The sequence below is a fragment of the Corvus hawaiiensis genome, chromosome 10 (assembly GCF_020740725.1).
Source record: "Corvus hawaiiensis isolate bCorHaw1 chromosome 10, bCorHaw1.pri.cur, whole genome shotgun sequence".
Taxonomy (NCBI): domain Eukaryota; kingdom Metazoa; phylum Chordata; class Aves; order Passeriformes; family Corvidae; genus Corvus; species Corvus hawaiiensis.
The window spans coordinates 15762633-15784522 of NC_063222.1; the positions used below are offsets into that span (position 1 = coordinate 15762633).

Sequence of the window (21890 nt, forward strand, 5' to 3'; positions counted from 1 at the left end):
CCAGCAATTCTCTCAATAGAAGCATGGGTACACTTCATGCAGTAAAGACATTAAGCACTAGTTATTAATGTCACAATAAAAATCTCTGTCAAAACAACACTATTCCTCACAACCATTTTCTACCATTAAGTTAAATTTCCTTTTCGGCTTCTTATTCAAGTTAAAATTCTATTACAATAAGAGCAAATTAAAAATAAGAACCTGTACTAGAAAAACCAATCTATTACGCATCACCATGATTTATTAAGGCTACCATAAATATAGTTAAACCATATTTTTTTATGTTTATGCTGAGAAGAATGCAAGGATTAATTGCTCAGTCATGGCCTCTTCAGTCCATTTTGGAATGTATTTTTATTTAATATTAGGATTCTGTAATATACAATTATATTCAACAAACACAGTGCCAGTGAAAGCTGGCTCCCCATGATGTTTATCTTTGAGGCAGATACGTGTTGTTCTTTTCACGTTTAAAAAAAAAACAAGACTACTAAAAGTAAAATTGATGTTAGTAGGTGAGGTTTGGTGAACAGCGTGTTTGACACACAATCAGCCAAGCAATGCAAAACCCCTTTGTAAGTTACATGATTGTTCCTAACACTCCTGCATTTATCCAAACTGTCCATCAAGAAGTAGCAATTTACCATCTTTTTCAAACATGAATGAGAAAAGCTGTGCCAGGCATTCCAAAGGTACTGTCTGGACATGGTTGCACTGGCCTGTCCACCTCATATCCTGATGTGGGCAGAAGCCCTCTATAAGATAGGAGTATTTCTAAAACTAATCAAATCTCTGGTTTCTTGATGGAAGAAGTACAGGTGACAGATAAAAATAAACATACCTACTGGAAATTACACTATAAAACAGTGTAAAATTTAAAATAAAAAAATATAACAAATATAAAAAAATAATAAAATAAAACAGCAAAAATTTTTGTTAATTATGGATTATGCAAAAATTAAAAACTCAGCAAAGACAATAATTACCTCCTGTTGCAAGTTTAGTCAAGTAGCTTGAAAGTAAAACTTAAGAAAAAAATACTGACATGTATACTACAAAAACTTTCAAGTAATGTTCTGGATAGCTTAACTTCCTTTTAAAGTTAATAAATATCTGTCACCAAATGACTCCAAAAACTGACCCATCTTTTCAGAAGGTGTGCACTCATCATTTCAGATTTCTGCTCTGAAAGTTACAGTAAAGTTACAAAAAACTAAAAGCAGAATGCCAATCTATATGCAAAAATGTAATTGCTGCCTATCCTAGATTGCTCCATAGCTTGCCATGCTGTGGTCACATATTCCAAGTCACTTGGGAAATATTAACATTAACTCATGTTTACTGCCTTCATTTGTCTTGGTAGAGTTTGGTTTTTGTTTTGGGGGGTGTGTTGACATTATGGGACCTAAAGGATAAAGGCCCAGAAGAGAAACACATTTTATGAGTCAAATATGTTAGGAATGGAGAGGTAAAAAGATCCCTTTTGCACTCTAAATGCCCCCTGAAACAGTAATACCAACAAATGCGTGGAGAACACGAGAAACACCATGCAAGTGCAACCGAAGAAAGACATGTATTAAGCATTTATAAATAAATCAAGCAATAACACTTTAGTAAGGGTGAAATGGCTCTAAAGTTGTTATGTGAACACAAAATATCCTATTGCCTCTTTCCATTCTTTTGGGTGTTTTTTCTTTAGTTCTTTCACAACTTACTAATTACTTCCATATGAAAATATAAATATTTAAATGGACTAAAAGCTGTCATAAAATGAACAAAAGTTAGGGTGAAATTCTAGTGTATTTAACAGCTCGCCTCCAACCTGAGTGTGGAGTAGCAAAAGGCATATTTCAACAAAGCAACAAAATAAAGAAATAAAAGTTGAACAAATTTAACAGAACAAAACAAAACGGAATAAAAACCTGTGGTATGGTGGATGGGATGGTCTCAGCAGGGACTGGTGGGACAGGGATCACAGGGACAATGGGAGAAGAGGAAGGAACAGCTTCTGTGGGCTAAAAATCACCAACAAAATGTCAAAAATAATGAAAACTAGAAAAACAGTTTAAAACAAACAAAATTCAAATTTAACAGCTTAAACAACAATGAACTAGCACATGGATTTGGAGACTCTACAACTCAGACAGTCCCCTTGACCCACACTGTACATGGCGGCACATCCCCAGCACTGCACTGATGGCAAGGAACCCAAAGAAGCTGGACGTGTCCAGGTGGATTATTCACACCAAGGCACTCACTCCTGCAGCACTGAGACTTTGGGGTCTGACAAAAAACCTGCCCAGATCAATGAACAGACTCAGGCTTTTTGTGGGCTGGTTTCACAACAGAATCCCTTCACCAATGTACAACAGAGTGCAAAAGCAGGGAACAGAGGCTGAAGTTAATAGCACTCAGTAAAGTTAATAATCCTCTTTGATAAGGAAAAATCAGAAGTACCTTAAGGTTTCTAAACTTCGCAAAAATCAAAGAAAACCTTTTAGTCAAATGGGTGGAAGGTCCTAAAACAGATCCAATTTACCTCTCAAAGATCTTCACACAGGTTTACCAAACATCTGCAGACTAGGAGAATTTTGGTCTTAGGAATCTTCATTAAAATAATAACCAGGAAACCTACTGACACTTAAGCTGCTAGGAAATAAGATTCCAAACAGCATTTTGAGCAAAACGTTGACTCAAATATTTTTGAGATGTTCACATACTGGTTGTCAACATGCTGTCAGCAACATAAACTGCTGGCAACTATCATCAAAATTACAAGCTGAACAGCAGATCAAAGTTCTTGCAATTTAGTTGTTCCAAGATGTTCTTGTGATCTTTAAAAATAATGAGCATAATGACAAAAGAAAATACTAGATCCTGAAAGTGAACAAAACGCCCAGAACATAACAGTATGAAACACGTTTTAAAAGTTTGAGGTATTTTAAAATACAAAGCAGCATACATCAACAGCAGCCACCAAATTAAAGAGCAATAGCAAATAATGAAGAAACCTGTAGCAGTCCAAGAACAGCAACACATATTAAATGTACAGATGGTATTTCTACAGGGTTGTTTTAGCTCAAAGTCAATCCACCCAAAATGAAAGCTGGTGAAACACATTGCAATTACTGAAAGATGCAAGAACAAAATATATCTGATATCTTGAGAGGCAATCCTAATTAAAGCACTCTTACATCTATGGACTAAAGCACAACATTTCAAGTGTTTCAAAGATGAAGGTAGGGGAGAATCTAAATTGGTCTAGAAAAATATTAATATGGCTTTTGCAAAGGATGCAGGAAATGCTCAGTGCAATAAACATGTGGCTACTGAAAGAACACCACAGCCTTTAGAGGACAGATCAAAGTAAACAGCTCAAGCAATCACTCAGCCCTACACATGCAAAAAATAAGCCACCCCTTCAAGTCTGCCTTGTTCCAAAGTAAGTGGCTTTCCATGTAGGTACACACTAAAAATCCTATTAACCAAAATTTCAGATATACACATACTACATACCAAAATACAACACAACATTAAGGCTGAAAAGCTAAGCATTGGCTTCACAGTTACACTCCTGCAATACGAAAGGTCAAATGGAAGTTGTTCTGAGATCCTGACCATTTACTTCCTTGACCTTCGACCAGATAAAAAAATTACCATTGTTGCAATGGATTTCCTTATGGGCCAAACGACCTGCACCCCTCTCTTTGCACCAAATGTCAGCTTTATTTTCCTGCTTCCTTTCTTTCCCCAATTCCTAACTCTCTCCTCTCTATGGGTTTCTCATCCCAAAGTGCTTCAAAAATCCTCCCAACCAGTTCCAAATTTTATCCTTATTATTTTAAAACTGACTTTGTTCATGACTTTTAATTCTTCCAGGGTCCAGCCTCATAAGTTATTCATGCTGTCTTTGTATTTTCCCTTTGTGCTGTTGGTTTAGGATCCACTGCTCCTCCAAGCATCCTGGCAGTGTTCCTGTAGAGCCTTCTCCACTACCATGTGGATGAGGAAAGAGGCAGCAACACTGGCAACCACTTTCAAAGGATATGCAAATCCAAATGAAGGCAAGACTGTCTTCAGTTAAATGTTTCATAGAATACATTAAACTGATGCAGGCACTGTGTCTATCACAAGGAAGGACAATACAAGAAATTAAAAGATTTTCACTCATTAGATAAAGAAGACCTGGAACTTCCTTATAACAGAAGAACACTGATTTGATTTTATTAAAATACACAATCAGTCTGCAAATAATTATACAATACAGGTACCTGTGACAGCACCTGAATAAGCTCCCAGAGTATCATCTCAATGCTCTACTTTCCAGGAATTTTCAAGAAGCATTTGTAATTTTTAGGAATTCTCCAAACATACACTGAACTATTCTGACGCATAAAAGCTTACTCTCAAAATAACTTTCAATAAAAATGTCCAACTAAAGCATTTGATGATCATGGTTTAAACAGACACAAACCAATATAAAATAGAAAGAAAGTAGCAGGTCAATTAAAACCTTCTTTTGAATATGTTTGAACTGCAGTACACAATTATGATACATTATTACATGTAGGAATGCACAACTTGAACTATAACTCACTTGAACAGATCTGCCAGCCAAAATAAATGTGCTAACACCTACAATGAAAAGTCATTCTGTTACAACAGTATAAAAAAAAGTTACTTGATATTTACTAAAGTGGTAAATCTTTATTTAAAGATGGACTTTAAAATTTATATTAAAAAATCATTTAAGTGGTATGTTTACAACAGCTGCGATAACAATGCCTTTAAGTGATCAACTGAGTGCCTCCAAATCTAACACGACATCCAGATGTTGTGAAAAGTAATTTCACCCATTTTCTCATGTTTAACCCACACACAGTAAGTCCATCTGTGAGAAAATACCAGCTAATCTGTAACTAAATCAGAGCACCATACACATCCTCAAGGAGACCGACTAAGCCAGCAAATTCTACAACACTGTTCTTAGGAAACTATGAAAAGATGCACTTTGGAGAACAAAAATCAAGCAAACCAAACTTTCCTCGTTTGAAGAAATTACTGTAAACCCCCATGTTGCATACAGCGCAGCGACCTTCATTGGAAAACATAAGAGCATTTATTCCTTTGCTAATCTGATTTCAATAATTGCTACTTTGATTTCTAGCCATAAAATACAAAGGAAAATTAAGTAAGGAAGTCATTAGAAACAGCAGGGATAAAACTACAGAAAGAAAAAAAATGCAACACATTTCCTACAGTTTTCATCCAAAATGCACATCTCTAAACACGTAGTGCAACACCTACCTTTCCTAAAGAGCAATTAGAGCACGAGCCATCAGACACCCAACCACTAGCAGCTTTTACTTTTGCTGTGCTTTTTGTAGGGCTCTTTTTTACACTGTCACGTAGGTTTACAAATTTCCCTCTGTGTTTGGCAGACACTGGCAGCGTGGAGGAACTGAAAGGTGCCCGAGTGCTCGGTGCCCACTGCGGGTGCCGGAGCAGCTGCTTTGGCTGCATATGAGGATTTTGACGTATTTCCATTCTTGGGTTCCTCGTTAAATCAGAGAGCTTGAGCGTTCCCATTTCACCACCATGAGTAGTCATCAAAGTCGCAACACTAATAGTACTTTTTGGAAAAAAAACCAACCAAACAAAAAAAAAAAACCACAACCAAAAAAACCCACCAAACCAAAACCACTCAACCAAACTATGGAAGAAAAATAAATGAAAATATTTCTTCCTGAGGAAGTTAAAAATATGTTTTCTAGATTATGGTCATATGAAAAAACCCTACATGCTCTACATTAGCTAGGTCTGCATGTTGTGTGTTCTCTCACTCTATTTAAAGAGCACCATTGAACCACCACACAACAGTCAATTTGCTGGGCATAAATAATCAATGCAATGCACAAATTATTGAATAGAGGGCAAAAGTCATCTGACTATTATAAAGAAGCTACAAAAGGTTATTTCTCCCATAAGCTCCTACTATCCCTTAATTTTTCTCCATTTTACCACCTCAAAATTTCTTCAAGGTTTACATCTAGAAAATTTTTTAATTCTTCTGCTTTTCTGAATGCTTCACGGGGGCAGAAAATTAATGAATTTACAAGAAGTTCACGATGGAAAGTATATGAATTGCGAATGAGCAGATACATTGTACAAGATTTCAACATTAAAATTTCAAAGAAAATATATTTGTTAATACCATACTAAGAAGAATTATGTTGTGTTAATAATTTTAAGCATTGCATTCCCATGAAATACAGCAGCACCATGAAACCACAACTTTAAGGCACACACTGTTTAAAATAAAATATTTTTTAAAAATTTAAGGCATTTAAATGAACATGAGTTTTTTATTATTAATTCAATTTTTAATGCCAAGGATGCATGATCTCTATATTACATTTTTATTCCAATATTCAAAACAAAAAAAGCTCCAAAATGAGTCCTTCCCCCATTCCCCCCCAAAAATACAAAAAGAGGAACTAGCTTGATTTAAAGACGTTGTTGAGTATTTAACTTTACCAGCCTATTTTAAATTCTAAAAAAAGGTAAGGGTCAAAGGTCATTTCTCAGCATCTATATGAAAATGGACAGCTAAATACAGACATCCATATTCCCAGCCTTACAGAGGAAAGAAGTGGGCTCGAATCAGTGGCCAGTGTCTTCTCAGCAGGGACACACAACCAGCATTTGCACAGCGTGCACCATCTGCCTCTTGCCCAGTGGGTCTGTTCTAGGAATATGCTGTGGATGTGAATATCTGGTGCTGGATATGATGAGAATGAAGGACACCAGCCCCATAGGAAACACAACTTGATTAGGTCAGCTGTACTGTATTTAGATAACATGGAGAGATTTCATCAGTTCACAGCATTAAAACGTGGTTATTCTCTGTCTCACATTACACCTTCCTACAGCAAATGTGAGTATTTAAATTATGAGTCAGCAGAATTTTTACACACAGAATAAAGGAATAAACATACAGACCTAAGTACAAACATTTCCAGTTATTTATAGCATGAATATTAAGAGATAAATAGGTACTGACAGATGCTCCTCTAATCACCAAGAGCTGCCATGTCTCATCTTCTGTCCAGAATGGATGTAATCAAGAGCTGCAGAACATATCATTAATGCAATATTCATAATGCAGAGACAGAAATGTTTCTGGCCAGTGACAGGAAACCAGAAACGTGTTGGCCATACCAACATTCTCAGACTTGAGCAGGTACATGGCAGGGATGTCTTTGACCTGTGAAGCATTTGGGAGCTGGAGGACTGGGTCCCACTAATACATGTGGGCAGGTGCACCCAGGTTCTTCTGTTCCAGAGAGCCCAAGAACCTCTAGATTTTAACACTCAAGGGCAAAGGCAGAGATGATGATAAGCACGTTGTGAATGTGCATGAAGGTAAATAGTTCGAAACCAGCACATCACAACTTTTTCTCCTTTGAGAAACGTCCACATTAATACTGAGCAGCTTCTAAGGCACATTCTCCAGCCTGCAGGGATTACTTGGATGGAGGCTGTCTTGTGTTGAAGCCCCTATATCAGTATCCTCTTTGGCAACTGTGCTAAATGGCAGCTTTTGTAGACCACAAACATTTCTTTTCCAGAGACATTCAAGATCGCTTGAGGTTTAGCAGGATGCATTTATACCACCCATTTTACTTGCATATCAGTACCCAGCATGACATTGTCTAATTACTAAAATGTAGAAAAGAAGAAGCAAAAGGGCTAAGGGTATAAAGCTTTTCTCTTGCATACATAATAAATTCTAAAATACATGATGTTCCAGATTCAAAAGGAACATTTTATTCCTGGAGGCATCAACTTTGCTGAAAACACATAGACCAAGTAGTGTGTTGATTAAAACAAAAATAAATTAGCTTTTAAGAGTGCTAAGTAAAAAAATTGAGGGCAAGGGGACGAGAGGCTGGATATTACATTCTTGGAAACTCAGCTGTCTGCTTCCTATATTCTCCTCCAAACAGGAAAGGGGAAGACACAATGCAAAAGATGAGACAAAGGAATTCACATATCTCCAGTGTGCTTTCAGACATTTTGACTTCAGTGGCAGAAGAATGAACATGATGCAGCACAAAACTGCTAACAGCGTGATTTTGTTTTCTGGCAGTCATGCCTTTGGTCCCTGAGGTGATATCAGTAAGGTATCAATAATTAAAAGAAAACAAAAACTCGAAGGCAATTGTAGTTCCAAAAGCAACAGTCCAATCATTAAACACAGTCAAGGAACAAAAGGTACAGGCAAAATACCTAACCCCATGCAGGGCTGCATAGTGTGCCATGACAATCTCCAGTGAAAAAGCTGAGGCTGCATTGAAATTTCATGTTATACAAGTATAGAAAGTGAGTACACATAATCAAAGCAGAGTAATGCTTATATAGAACAATCATAGTATAAACAAAATAAAAACATAACAACAAAACAAAACAACAAGAAAAGGAAGAGAAGACAAGAAGAATGTTATTAAAAGAGATTAATCAGATATTTGAGAGGCATAGAGATCAGTCTGCCCAATTATATTCACATGTGAGATAAGGCAGAGCCTGCCTAAGAGTCACACTGGTAGAATAAAAAACTCTGGCAAAGGAGTGGGACATATGCACAACCCAAAGGAAAAAATGCAGTTGTGTAACTGAAGCTGCACAGGTCTGGCAGATCATCTTTTGACTGCAGAAAGCAAATGTTCTCTGCAGATTACTTTAATTACTAGCATGAGCTGCTCTGCTCTAATATCAAGTGCTAAGTGATTTTTCATAACCAGAGGGGGTTCAGGATCAGGTTGTGCTTTCATATTAAATACCAACTCTGAACAATTTGTTGCTAACACAAAGCTGATTCATCAATATTTTATTCTTTTAAATTACTGCATCAAATATACAGTGCACACTTTGCAGCAATCTGTTAAAGTACCAGTAATCTTCTATAAGTAGTTTTTCTTCAAGAATCATTTTCTTTCCACATTCTCTACCACCCACTCAACAGCTGAATAACAACAATACTCGTTAAAAGGGAAAATAGTACTAATATTTAACCAACGATGTCTACTGCAAAGGTCTTTTTTAAAGCTTTGATGACCAACTTTCATTACTTCAAAAAGCAATTCTAATAGCTGGAAGAATACTCCAAAAATAATTTTGTACTTTGCCCTTCCCATTGCCTTCGAGCAGATACTACAAAATCAGCAACTTCTGTTAATATGACTTGACCGACGAAAACAAGTCCATATTCATCATCTCTTCTTGAAAGTAGTGCACAAAACTTTAAAAGTGGTAAGAAACAATTTTGATCCAATATCCACTGACAAAGCTGAATTTAAAAGGCATAGATTCTTTCTAGAGATATATAGTTTAAGGCCTGGCAGTGTAGTTTTGTGTCTTTTCTCTGAACTACATCCTAGAATGCCACAGGACACGTCACTAGTGTGTGCGCTATTTTAGGAACTTTGCATCCATCTTCCTCAAAATCACAAAAGTCAATACTCATCTAAAAATACCTTCAGGGATTTATAGGCTGTTTCATGGAGTCTGACAGTGATAAGAATAAAGCACAACTGCCACTCATCCTCATTCCTAATCCATGCTATCCATGTATGTTGCCCAGAGGATCTAACTCTGAGCACACAGCCAGCACTAAACTCATGCACCATCTCTGTCCTATTCCTCTCTAAGTCAGTGCCAGCCTGTGGCTTTGGCAGGTCCTTAGCACCATGATGTTAGTGACTTGTATTGCTAAGCCATAAATTTGAAGACATGCATATTTTTCCTGAGTATATTTCTGCACTACTTTAAACAAAATTTAGCTTTCAGGAGCATCTGAAAACAAAACATAACACAAGCCCTAAAGCCCCAACTGAGTTTCAAAGAAACCAAATCAAAAATTACCAAGTTTCGCAAGAGCTAAAAACATGTAGAACTATCTGAACATAAGTAATCATGTTGCAAGTGAAGTATTGTCTTGAAATTTCAAACAACATTCATACGTCAAACCAGTATGTAACACAATCAGGTTAATATGCTGTATGTATCTGAATTTTGAGAGCTGCACAGACACAAGCCCTAGCTCAGGCCAGGCAGGAGTCCTGTCAACACTGGTAAGCCAGTCTAGAGAGCAAAATATGCTGAATACACTGAACGGGAAGCAGAACCCACAAATAAGACAATACTGTTAATACAAGAACAACTCACTATTACCTGACCAGGGTAAATTATAAGCTTAACCAGAATGGCCTCAACCCGTAGGTGGTTACAATTAAGCCTTCCTAACATTCTGCACTGATGCAAAGATAACTTTGGGTTTCTGATTTGTGTTTCCAACTCTCCTACCCCTTTCAAGGGCTCCTCTTGTACCTTGCCATGACAGAGCAAAGACTGATTATCATGGTGTCCCAAGGATGAAGGAATAAAAACCCCTGGGTCTCCACCTGGATGATTTCCAGGTTTCTCCAAAGAGAGTTTGGACAGAAAGCCCAGCAACAAAGAAGCTGAGTTTGAAGCCAGACCTCCGGGTCTGCCTACATGAAGAGGGATGAGTTAGTACACAATGGTTTAACAATGAGAATTTGAGGACAGGCAAGTTCATCTTGGAGCTGTAACATCAGTTCAGGTAAGTTCTGTAACAAAGATATCAAAGTTTTTCTGGATCCCAGAAAGGAAAATACATACCCAGACAGGGCCTGTGGATTAAAAGGACTAATCTGAGTGCCTGTGACTTTACTTTAGATCTCACCTTTTTCAGAGTGAACCACGGCTATTGAAAATTTTACCTCTGTGAGCACTCTATTTTAAAGACACACCATTAGCATGCAAGATATTCTAAACTGTAGGGGTTATCTGGTTGCTTGATTTTGTGTTGGTTCGTTTTGTTTTTTTTAAACTCAGTCAACAAATTGATTCTCTAACCTAGTTTCCTCCTCAAACCCCACAGCATTTTACAATGAACTCAAATGAACTTAAAACTCTGAACTTAAAATATAAATAAATAGCTTTGAAGGGTAAAAACAAAGACAGCAGAATTTCAGTAAAATTACAGATGGTGAGAATGATCTGAACTGATTTGAAGACAAATAAGAAATTTATTTACTGTTTCAATTCCTTATTGCAATCTTTATCTACAAAAACAGCCTAGTGAGGAACAATTTGCACCACAGTTACCCAAGCCAAAGTAAAGCAGTGAAGGCAGCGACAGAGACTCTTATTGCTGAGGTAGGCTGTAGCAAAACTAGAGTTTTGTGTATGAGATAAATGAACACCACAGAGCAGAAATGGGGAACCTGGACCTACAAAATTATCATCAATGCTACCACACAGTATCTTATGGTTGTTCGATGAGTAAGATTTCCAGGTGCTAAGAATCTCATGCAAATACAAACAACAGCCTCAACAGAATGAAATCTGTTCTCTCTCTGTTAAGACCTAAAACTGGACTCTTGAAGACTTTCCTTACTGTCCACTTCTTATGTGAGGTATTCAGAAAGACTTACTCAGCTCAAATTAATTTGTCCTGTCACATCTCTCAGGAACTGAGTTTAATCTCAGTCATATTCCAGATCCACACACAAAGTTAATAGAAGTTTTAATAAAACTAATTTGTGGCTTCTGTTTTTTAAATACCAAGCAAATGTCCAGTACTGAACTCTTTGCAGCAGGTTAGTCATCCGTATTCACCAAGCAACTCAACACTCTAAGCTCAAAACAGAATTACAAGGCTCCTCATTAAGTTCATAAGTGCTATTGAGTATGAATTTAATGCATTTAATTTGCAACTTAAAGCAAGGCCTAGAAAGCTCCTTTAAAGAAACATCAGTCTTAAGAATAATAGCTTTCATTATAATGCTAATGCATCCACAAAGAAGCCCAAGCAGGGTTTTAGCATCAGAAAGAGCCCAGAAAAAGAAAAAAACATATTCTAAGACTTTATTACAGAAAAATAATGGCAGCTCTTGGGTGTCAATATTTTTGATATTCACAGTAGAAAGGGTATGCTGTGCTAGGAAACTGAGATGTGATAAACTGTTCACTCCTAGGAACATTATTAAATCAAAATACAACATTAAAGGTTAGGTACTGTTTACATGTTTCTCAGAACATATAATTTGCAATAATTTCTAAATTATTCAGAAAATGAGTAAACCTAGACAGAATGCCCATTCTGTTATTTATAATTCATTTAAATATCAAAGAAGTCCTATCTAGCTGTCATACTGAAAAGGGAACTCGCTCAATACTAGAAACGTGGCAATTAATTGTCGAAACTATCTCACTACTCTTCTGTAACAGTTTTTTTTGTTGGGATTTTTTTAAATTGAGTGTATCTGCAAGAACCATTATTCATAACATATGAAAACTTTGCATATGAACTTCATCTTACCTAAAGTACAATTAGAGTAAGAAACATTCAGGTTCACTTATAGCACCCCACTGCCCTCGAAGTACTTAAAGGACAGTCTCAAAACAAGGAGTAATGAAGTGATCTGAAGCAAGTCAGTGAATCTGAGCTAGAGCTTCCCATTTTAAGAGAAGTATTTATTATTTTACTGACAACTGTATTAATCTATGAACAATCTATTCTCTGTTGAAAAATATTTTTATAAAATAAATAAATTTGCCATAGAACACTAAACATGAGCAGAACATCATTTACCTCACACTAGTGAACAGCAAACAGAAAACCACACCAGGAAAGTAATCTATAAAAACCCATTAATTAAAATCCATTAGCTTTCAGGACATAAATGTCAGGAAAAAAAGGAAAATTAATTACTTGATTTATGCTTAAATTAGTGTTATACTAAAGCCACTCCTTCATTTACAAAAGGCTTCATTCATATCAGTGGCAGTAGCATTTTATCTTGACACAAGCTGAATTCTTCACAAACATACACTGCTACTTTCACTACGGTCCTGAAGGCTTTATATTGCTACCCACATCTACCAGCTCGGTACCTCAGCTGATTTCATTCATTCTTACACCACAGAGACCCTGCAAGCTGGGATGACAAACTCAGCATTTTGTGCTGATATCAAACAGACCAAAACATCCATTTTGTGTGGCACTTCCTTGCCTTATTTACACTGGATAAAAGGAATATTAACTATACTGACCTGAAAAAACCTGGGTAACAATAAATAGTACAAGTAGCAGCTTAAGTTTCTCAGACTGTTGTAAAATATATGAAACAATGTAAGCTTTTCTGGAGTTATAACTTCACTTCCATTAAGTTTTGGTCTAATTGTGACAGGATACTAGCTTACACAATCATTTCTGCCTATTTCCATTTGGTAAAGGCAATTAAAGTGCCTAATCTATAATACGTTTGAAATTTCAAATTCTTCACTACAAAAAAAGTCTGTAGAAAGGACTAAGACAAGGGCTTTGATTTCTGAATTTATGATTCAGGAAAAGCAAAACAGGATTAATCAGACCCTCAAGAGTCTCAGCTATTTAAGGAAAATTCTGCAGTTTCCTTTTTATAATCTCTAACCAACAACACTACACAACATATTTCTACTAATGTTTCAAGTCCTAAAACATTGAGAAGCTAAGAGACATTAATTAAATCTTTAAATAGTTTAAAGAAAAAAAGAAGTGAGGTTATGGCCGGCATTTATTTACCTACCTACCACAATTACTGAAAAAGCACTCACTTTTTTCTGTCCTCAGAACAAGAAGATACCAGCCTTTAGCCACACTGTTATAACACTGGTGAGGCCATGAATGAAGTTCTGAGTTTCAGACTGACTTTGACAAGTGAGGTTCCACTTTGGAACCAGTGTCCAGTGTCCAAGCTGCTCCTTTCCCAGACTGCTCTAAGCTGGCCTAGTCCCTGTCTGCCTCTGTAGAGTAATGAACTAAAATAAAATAGAGTCAACAACAGAACAGAAAAGACAAATCTGACTCTTCCATCCAAGAAAAGGCTATTTCCTTAAAAAAATACCCTGAATTCTGTTTCCAACACTGTCTTGCGTTTAAAAAAACTTTGAACATAATGCAGAAGAACAGGTCCCATAACCCCAACTCTCCTCCCCCTCGTTAGGCTACAAACAAGCAAAAGCAGCTCTTTGACTGTTGAATCCTTGCCACTAAAAGAATACTGGCCAAGTTAATGAAAACTCATGGACTCAGCATTATTAAACACACAAGTCATCTCCAGCTCTTGGAATCCCTCTACTGGAATAGGCAGAAATCTCTGAAAGCTTCACAGGAAGTATCACAGCTCTTTGGCCTGGGATTATACTCTACCCTAACCCTCTGCTCTGGCTGCTGCTGAAACTAGGGCACCCGTGTGACAGACATCCCAATAGTTTTCTTTGGCAGTTCTTCTTTTCCAATGAGCAAAAAAGCAAGTAGAAAATTGTATTTTACAGGACATTCTGCTTCATCTGATTATGGTTGCTGAAGTTGAAGAACGAAAGTTGATAAAAATTGAGCACTGCAACAAAGGTAAAAATGAGCAGGTGAAGAAATAGGGTGAAACAAGTTAAAAAAAAGAAGGGAGTAGACTAACAGATATGTAAAAACAAGTGATAATGCTATAAACAGATAACTACTTAATTGCTTTAAATTTCAAGAACCAGAAAACAAAATGTATCTTTTTGTGCTGGTTTCTGAGGCTCAAACCCAAATTAGCAACTGTCAATTACGCTTTTCAACTCCTGCATTACTTGAATTTAAGTGACAGCAGTAATGTATGGTGGAAAAATTAACACCAGAAAAAACCCAACCTGCCAGCACTCCTGCCATTTCCCAACTTCATCAGACCACAAAAAGATTCTATGTTTCCCAGATGGGCAGCATTGTATCTACTGTGCTTAGGAGATGGTATAGCAAGTAAAACACAAGAATCTTTCTAATTCAGACATGCCTTAGGGCAGCAGCTGGGAATTCACCTGTTACTTGTATCATTAATCACATTCTCTGAGACTATTAATCTAACCACTAGTCCTTTCCAGATACATTTCAAGATTAATTCCTGCCACTGATCATCTCATGACTGACACATCACTCAGGGGATGAATCTATCAGATTGTGTTTCCTTGGGAGACTTGGAGATTTCTAGGTCAGGTGATCATCATTGCTGAGCGACACAAAGGCCAGAAATCGAGATTCTATTCCCTGCATTTAACTTGTGCTATTGCCAAGCTTCCAAACATCCTCTAGACATTTATTCTGGTTCTTTGGTTTTTTCCTAGTGTAATGTATTAAAAAACCAAAACACAACAACAAAAACAACCAACCACAGTGCACTACAGACAGGGATAAATTATTCTGATAGTTCATGTCCCTCTACACTGGAAGAAAGAGAACTCCACACAACCCACAAATGTTGCCATACTGGATGAGAGCAAAGGCCCAACTGGTCGAGAGTCTTACGAGCAGTAAAAACTGACAGATTGGCAAGTGGGAATTAGACATACACCCATTAATTTTCCCAGAAAGCCATCTCGGAACCTGACAGTCAAGGTCTTCCTGAACCGCTCTCTGTAACAGCTTTGTGCCACCTGCTCCTTGCAAATCCATTTAACTCTGTTTTTAAGTCATTTTCTTTTTGAGCCTTCAAAAAGAGAATTTTTTCCAGTGTTTTGTATCAGTGACTTTCACAACTTTAGAAGAAATTTTACAGGACAGTTGTGACAGATTTAGAATTAGATATCTATTACAGAATTTCTAGTTGAGAACTCTCTTCATTTCAGCTTTATAAGTCTTTATCATATTTTTTCTCAGGTTTTTTTTTTTTCTGGTTTAAGTTATCTGTCCTCATAGATAACTAGATTATTCCCCTTGATGCTTTATTATCTTTTTCCTTTTTACTTATGCTATATCCTTTCTAAGATAAGGAAAACAGAACCTCCACAAAATTCAAATTATACACAATAAATATACTCAGATCATGTTCTGTGTTATTTGCTACTACTTCTTTAATAATACCCAACATTTCATTTACCCTTTTCATTACTGCATGGTACTAAGGTAACATTTTTATATAATCAGTGGCAACTCCAAAGTCTCTTTCTGGAATTTAAATACTTCATTTGTAGTCGATCATATCCCTTTTATCTCATGGCATCATTAATTTTAACAGACTTTGGTGCAAGAACCATAGTTTTTAAAGACTTCTGTAAGTATAACAACCTTTTGATGACCACATGTTCCCTGTTTTGAAAGATGTCTGGATGATCTGCAAGTCCTTATTTTCCCATTACAAAAAGAAGCTGACTTGTCTTAAGAATATCTGTTTATCCGTCTACCTGTTAATTCTTTTGTAATAATAAAGAATTTCCCAAAGTTCATACAATAAGGAAATCAGACCTGCTTAGATGCAGTCTCAGAGAGTACAGCTTTGCTCCTTTTAAAAAGAGCATCATATTTGCCTTTTCAAAATTTTTGTTCTAGGTACACCACGACAGTTTAAACAAAAGGGTCACACACAACATAACAGACAGTTCAGCCATATTAAACACAAATTTCATAAGAAATCCTGAATAAATGTCATCTCCTACTGATCACGTGTGCCTCTTAATATATTAATCTAAATTCTATTGGCACCTGAATCCTATTATTTTTAATACAGTAAAATGACTAGTAGGAAATACTCTGTGCTCAAAGCTGGGACAGCCCTAGCTAGTTTTCTGCTTGGAGATAGGCATCTGCTTTGGCATTCCACACCTATCTGGGAATATAGTTTTAGGTCTCTACTATCACCACCTTCATCAGCAGTATTTCATGGTCAATTTGCATAGCCCTTGATTTAGCATCTAACTACTCAAGTGCTGCTCTGTAACGAGGCTTAATGTGCTCAAAGTCTGAAAAGCTGTACACAGAATTTTCCCCCACTGCATTCATCTTTTTAAATTACAGAGTTAAAAGAAAAATTAAAAGCAGTACTAAATAAGTGCAACAAAAAGAGGGGGTTTTAAAAACATATAAATTGCTTTCCAACAGTTTACAGCTTTCAAAGGGCAGTTTAAAGCCATTATATTAGATGATGGATCAGAGATTGTGATCTATTTTGACATTCTCAAGTAGAAACTTTATTTGTTATTATATTTTTTACATAGGAAACACTAATTTATTACCCTGATTTGGCAACTACATCGTGTCCCACTAAGCTTTCTAAATGCTTATTGTATTATTATGATTCCTTAAAATTAAGTTTTCTATCTGACTTGGAATACAGATGCTTTTTTCTACTAAATAAACAAGCTTTCTAGTTTCTGAAATCTATCCCTACATATTTATAGTCTGTGATAATATCATCTCCTGACTCTCCTTCCGATGCAGAGGTTCTTAAGTTTTCACTATTAAGCAGGTGTTCCTGAATATCATCTACAGTTATAGAACAATTTTCTGAAAACTCCAATCATTTATCATGATTTGAGACTGATTACCCTGCATGCTGCAGACAGAATCCAGAGTTCGTTTTCTCTCCATCGGGAAAGCTGACTCCCTTCTCACCTGCTACATCATACTGGGTATTTAGATACAGCTAGTTATCTAAGAAAAACAACTACAGTTTACTTAGTAAATTAAATTTGCTTTGAAGTAGAACTGTACCCCAGAAGCACAAGCAATCCTTACTGCCCTCCCTACTTTGTTATGAAAGCCAAACACTACTACCTGGGAGCAACATAACACAGGCTCCTCAACCGACTTCTGCAGGCATCAGTCTTAGAGAAACATTTTTAAATAAGCAAATGCACACACTGTGAGGCAGCACTGATAAAGAGAATAAAGGAGGAGAAGCCAGAAGACTCATCCAAAACATTCCCACGGTACAGCAGTTTGAGGAAATACCACATAAAGCAGTGGGAAGTGAAGATTCCATCAATGAAAAATCCTGTACTATACCTGAACCCCATAAACGTCTGAAGTCCTATACGAAGACTTACACAGCTGCATAGATGCTAGTCTCCAATAACAACAACAAACTAACTGCCATACAGTGTAAAAAACATTGGCAACGTACAAAACAACCCAAAACTTAAGCTCTTAAGCTGACTAAAAGGACATAAAAAAAAATAATAAGCAATTCTCTTTTACCAGTGTTCTGATATACCTTAAACTATTTTGTCCTGACATTTTCTTTTTTTCTCCTATGAAAACGATGTATAAGGTGATCTGGTTTTATGGAAATGATTGCTTAAATGTATCATTTCCAAAAAAGACCATTGCAAGGGACAAGAATATACAAAGGAAACACTTTAATGGAGCAATAGACTGAAAATTCATAGATGCCAAGATCAGCTTACAAGAGACAAAATGAGTCATAAATGTCTGTTATCTGTCTGGAGAACACGTCAGCTCAACTACATCCTAATGTGCAGTTAACACCAACAAAAAGAGAAGGGCAGCAAATGCACAACAGAAACAAGCTGTAGAGCAAGGCTGATGTATTGGACAGGTGGGTTATAGGAAACAAGATGAAATTCGATAGTGACAAGAAGTCACGTGGAAGAGCAATAAATGGCACAGAGATACCCTGAGGAATACCAAACTGGAAAACAAGTCCGGAAGTGCTTTGATTGGTGGAAAAGGGTTTTTTTTAATTATACAAGACAGACAGAAGGGAATCCTTGCTCTACTTTCTGAGGATTCTTTCAGTCCTTCCAAGTGTGCTCTTTTGATACTGAACCTGGTGTGTGCGTCCACAAAAACCTGGTACATGGAAAGGAGCTTCAAGTGTTTCAGAAGGCAAGTGACAGAACCACACCAGCTTGGGCATTTTTGACATTTTCTTAGGGAATGAACCATCATGTGGTCATATGGCCATGCTGGTCAAGTGGGGATTAGAACTTTAACAACTTTAGTACCTACTGTAGCAGCAGCTTCCAGCAGGTAATGTTGGTAAACCTTAATGAGGCACAAGAAAACTTCTGCAGCTCAGGAGAGTCAGGAAGTGCTACTGGTTTGTCTTGGAGTCCAAGCAGTTCCTGGAAGAAACTCAAATAGTAGCAAGAGGTGACCACTTAAGAGGTCAGTGGATGATCCCAAGTAAACAAAGGTACAGTTTAAAAGATATTGCAGCTTTCTGAGTATATCAAAGAGTAGGTGATATTTTTTTTCTGTTTTTTGTCATGACAAACTGCTTTCACGGAGAATATTGACAAATTAATTTTAAACTGTATAGAAATGACTGTTGCTACCGTTATTTTGGGAAAGACCAGAAAAAGCAGATCCTCAAAAGGATTCAGGGACGTCTTGCTAGGTGGTGTGGTATTAACAAGTCGTCAAGTCTCAGTACTAAATTTGGCCTCTGTGTTACATTTTCTGAGCTTCCATGACAGATGGACATGACAGGTTAACAGCCTTTGTTGTGAAACAGGAATGCTCCTATCCATTTTGTAAGGAATAAAATGGAGGAACGCTGCCAACGGATCAGAAGGATTTCTCCTAAATTCTAACTGGAAAAACCTGTAGAGCATTCCTAAAATCATCTATAGAACTATGCAATCTTCACTTGAATTAAATTTGGAAAGACATATTAGAACCAGCATTAAAAGAAGCATCCTTCCTCAACAGAAGAATGCTTCCACTGGGACCCCTCTGCTACAGAGCCATTATATGATAAGCAAAATGTGAATTATGTGGTTAAACCAATAAACAAGAACAAGGCACTTCATTTCAATTGCTCATGAGAAACACAACATGAGGAGGTTGATGTTTTCCTTGCATTTTCATCTTCTGTGGATCTGTCAAAATAATTCAGAATTGAACTGTACTGGAAATGCTTCACAGTATTTTTATATGAAATATTTTATATTTCACAGATTATGCTTGAAGTTCAGCAAAGAGCAGCATGTTGAAATTAGTTTGAACTCTCTCCCAGGGAGAGGAGTGATGGACACATTCTTCACTCAGACTACCACGCCCATCTTTAAAAAAAAAAAAAAAGGAACAAAAATAAGGGAGTTCAAGAGCCTACATGCTTCACTGAAAATTTTAAAAAGTAATTGTTATTCATCAGGAGAAATTTAAGTTCCTCCTTTGATTTGGAATACAGATAAAAGCAGTGGCCCCAGTAGAGGTCCTAGGAAAATACACCAAATTCTTCTCAAAAGATACTGCACAGCTGCTGTGCACATAAAGATTTCAATTTCTCTTGCTTAACAAAACAATTTCTCTCCTTGAGTTACTATAAATCCCAGAAAGGCTGTGGACACAAAGTTTACCAGGACTCTGAGCTGGATATAAACTAGAAGTCTTAAATTGCACAACATGATACCATGTTAGCTCCCAAACATGGATGCACACATCATTCTAAAACACAAGGTCATGTTTTCTAAAAGTGTAAGTTTCTGTTGAGCTAAAGTCTTCAAAGTAAAGGAAACATCCTGCCCATTCTTAATCATAATTGAGAGTGCTCTTGATGTTGTGGACCAAAATAGAAGAAGAGGAAGAAGACGGTTTTCATTTTAGATTCAGTGGCTCTATCAGACAGTAATTTAGTTAATAATTGTATTAACTGAAACATGTGCAGTAGCTTTGGCAGCAAAACAGAAATGCTATACTACAGGAGCCATGCTAGAGCTGTTCAGTGATCTGACAGCTGGTAAAAGACAGACTGGCCTGTATTTGACTTTCAAAACACTTTATCAATCAATACAATCCTCAACCATGAGGGCAACTATCACAGTATAAAATAAATTAGGAAAGTTATATAACAGCCCTAAAGAGTCCTACCTTTTTCACAGGCTTCCATGCACCTGTCTTCATGCAGCAAGACTTTGTTAGTCCACCTGAGTTATTAGCTGAAGACAATAGATTAAGAGGGGATCCAGTGTTTGCCTTGCCTGAAGATTCAGACTCTTGGGAACAGTGCAGACAGAAAGCCCCTGTAGTAGCAGCAGCAGCAGAACTCCAAGAGCAAAAAATTCTGTGTCTCTTTTTTTGTTTACCAGATTTCTGACTCATTCTGGAAAATTTTCTTGAAATACAATGCAACAGAAATATGAAGAAATTATGTTACCAGCTCTGAGCAAGACAGAGCTGTGAGAGAACAGGAGAGAGTAAGTGGAACCTAAACGCCTCTCTCAGGAAGCAGTGCCTGCAGGTAGCTGGAGGTTCAGTCTTATCACCACTCCTTCAGTTCTTATCAGCACTGCTGTGCTGCAGGCGATTAGCTGAGGTAACACACTGCACATGCCAGCATTGCAGTCACACACACCGCTCAGAAGGAAATAGCACATCCCCATCACTGCACAGGCCTGACCTCAGGAGAGGAGACCATTGCCTACAGCAGGGAACCAGCAGGATGCTAACAAAGTCTACATAGCATTACATGAGTCATGGCAGATATTTTTAAAATTTATTACTACTATTATAATTTTAAAACTGCCTATCTCTAAAATGTCAAGCAAATTTCACAGTCTTGAGAAGTTTTAATCTCTACTGCACACAGAAAATGTTAACAAAATGAACCAAACGTTCCAGAGAAAGTCCTTTAATGCTCTGGTTAAACTACCAAGAATTTCCTACTTTTTAGCGTATTGATCGGAACACATATTAACGCATTCCTCTGACAGAATAAACTCATACCATTTTCATCACTGCTACAATGCCACCTTACAGAAAATGCAACCAGTAGCAGAACTAATTTGCAAAATAAACTCACTCTTTTATAAATGTGTGATTTTGCATAGCTAAAAATCAAGAATAAGAAGGAAACTTAGTACAGTAAAACCCATGTTTCAGTTTCAGAAGGTGCTTTGTTATAGAGAAAATCATCCAAAGCACGTACTATTTAAAGCTGCTTTCTCCTGCATTCATCACGATATTAGCAGTAATAATATATAAATACTTCAATAGATATCAAAATACAGGAAGATTGATAAATATTGCCCTAAGAAATCAG

At 36.8% G+C, this 21890-nt stretch overlaps 1 protein-coding gene across 20 annotated transcripts in view; it reads right to left on the reverse strand.

Annotated features, from left to right (window-relative positions):
- Positions 1-21890, reverse strand: part of DLG1 (discs large MAGUK scaffold protein 1) — a 149568-nt gene that overhangs the window by 59148 nt on the left and 68530 nt on the right. For 11 of the 20 annotated variants that reach the window (XM_048315005.1, XM_048315002.1, XM_048315001.1 and 8 more), the window contains one exon: positions 1923-2015. The exons of the other annotated variants lie outside the window; for them this stretch is intronic. In XM_048315005.1, the coding sequence (XP_048170962.1) occupies positions 1923-2015 (93 nt within the window). The remainder of the gene's footprint in view (positions 1-1922; positions 2016-21890) is intronic. 20 annotated transcript variants of the gene reach the window in all.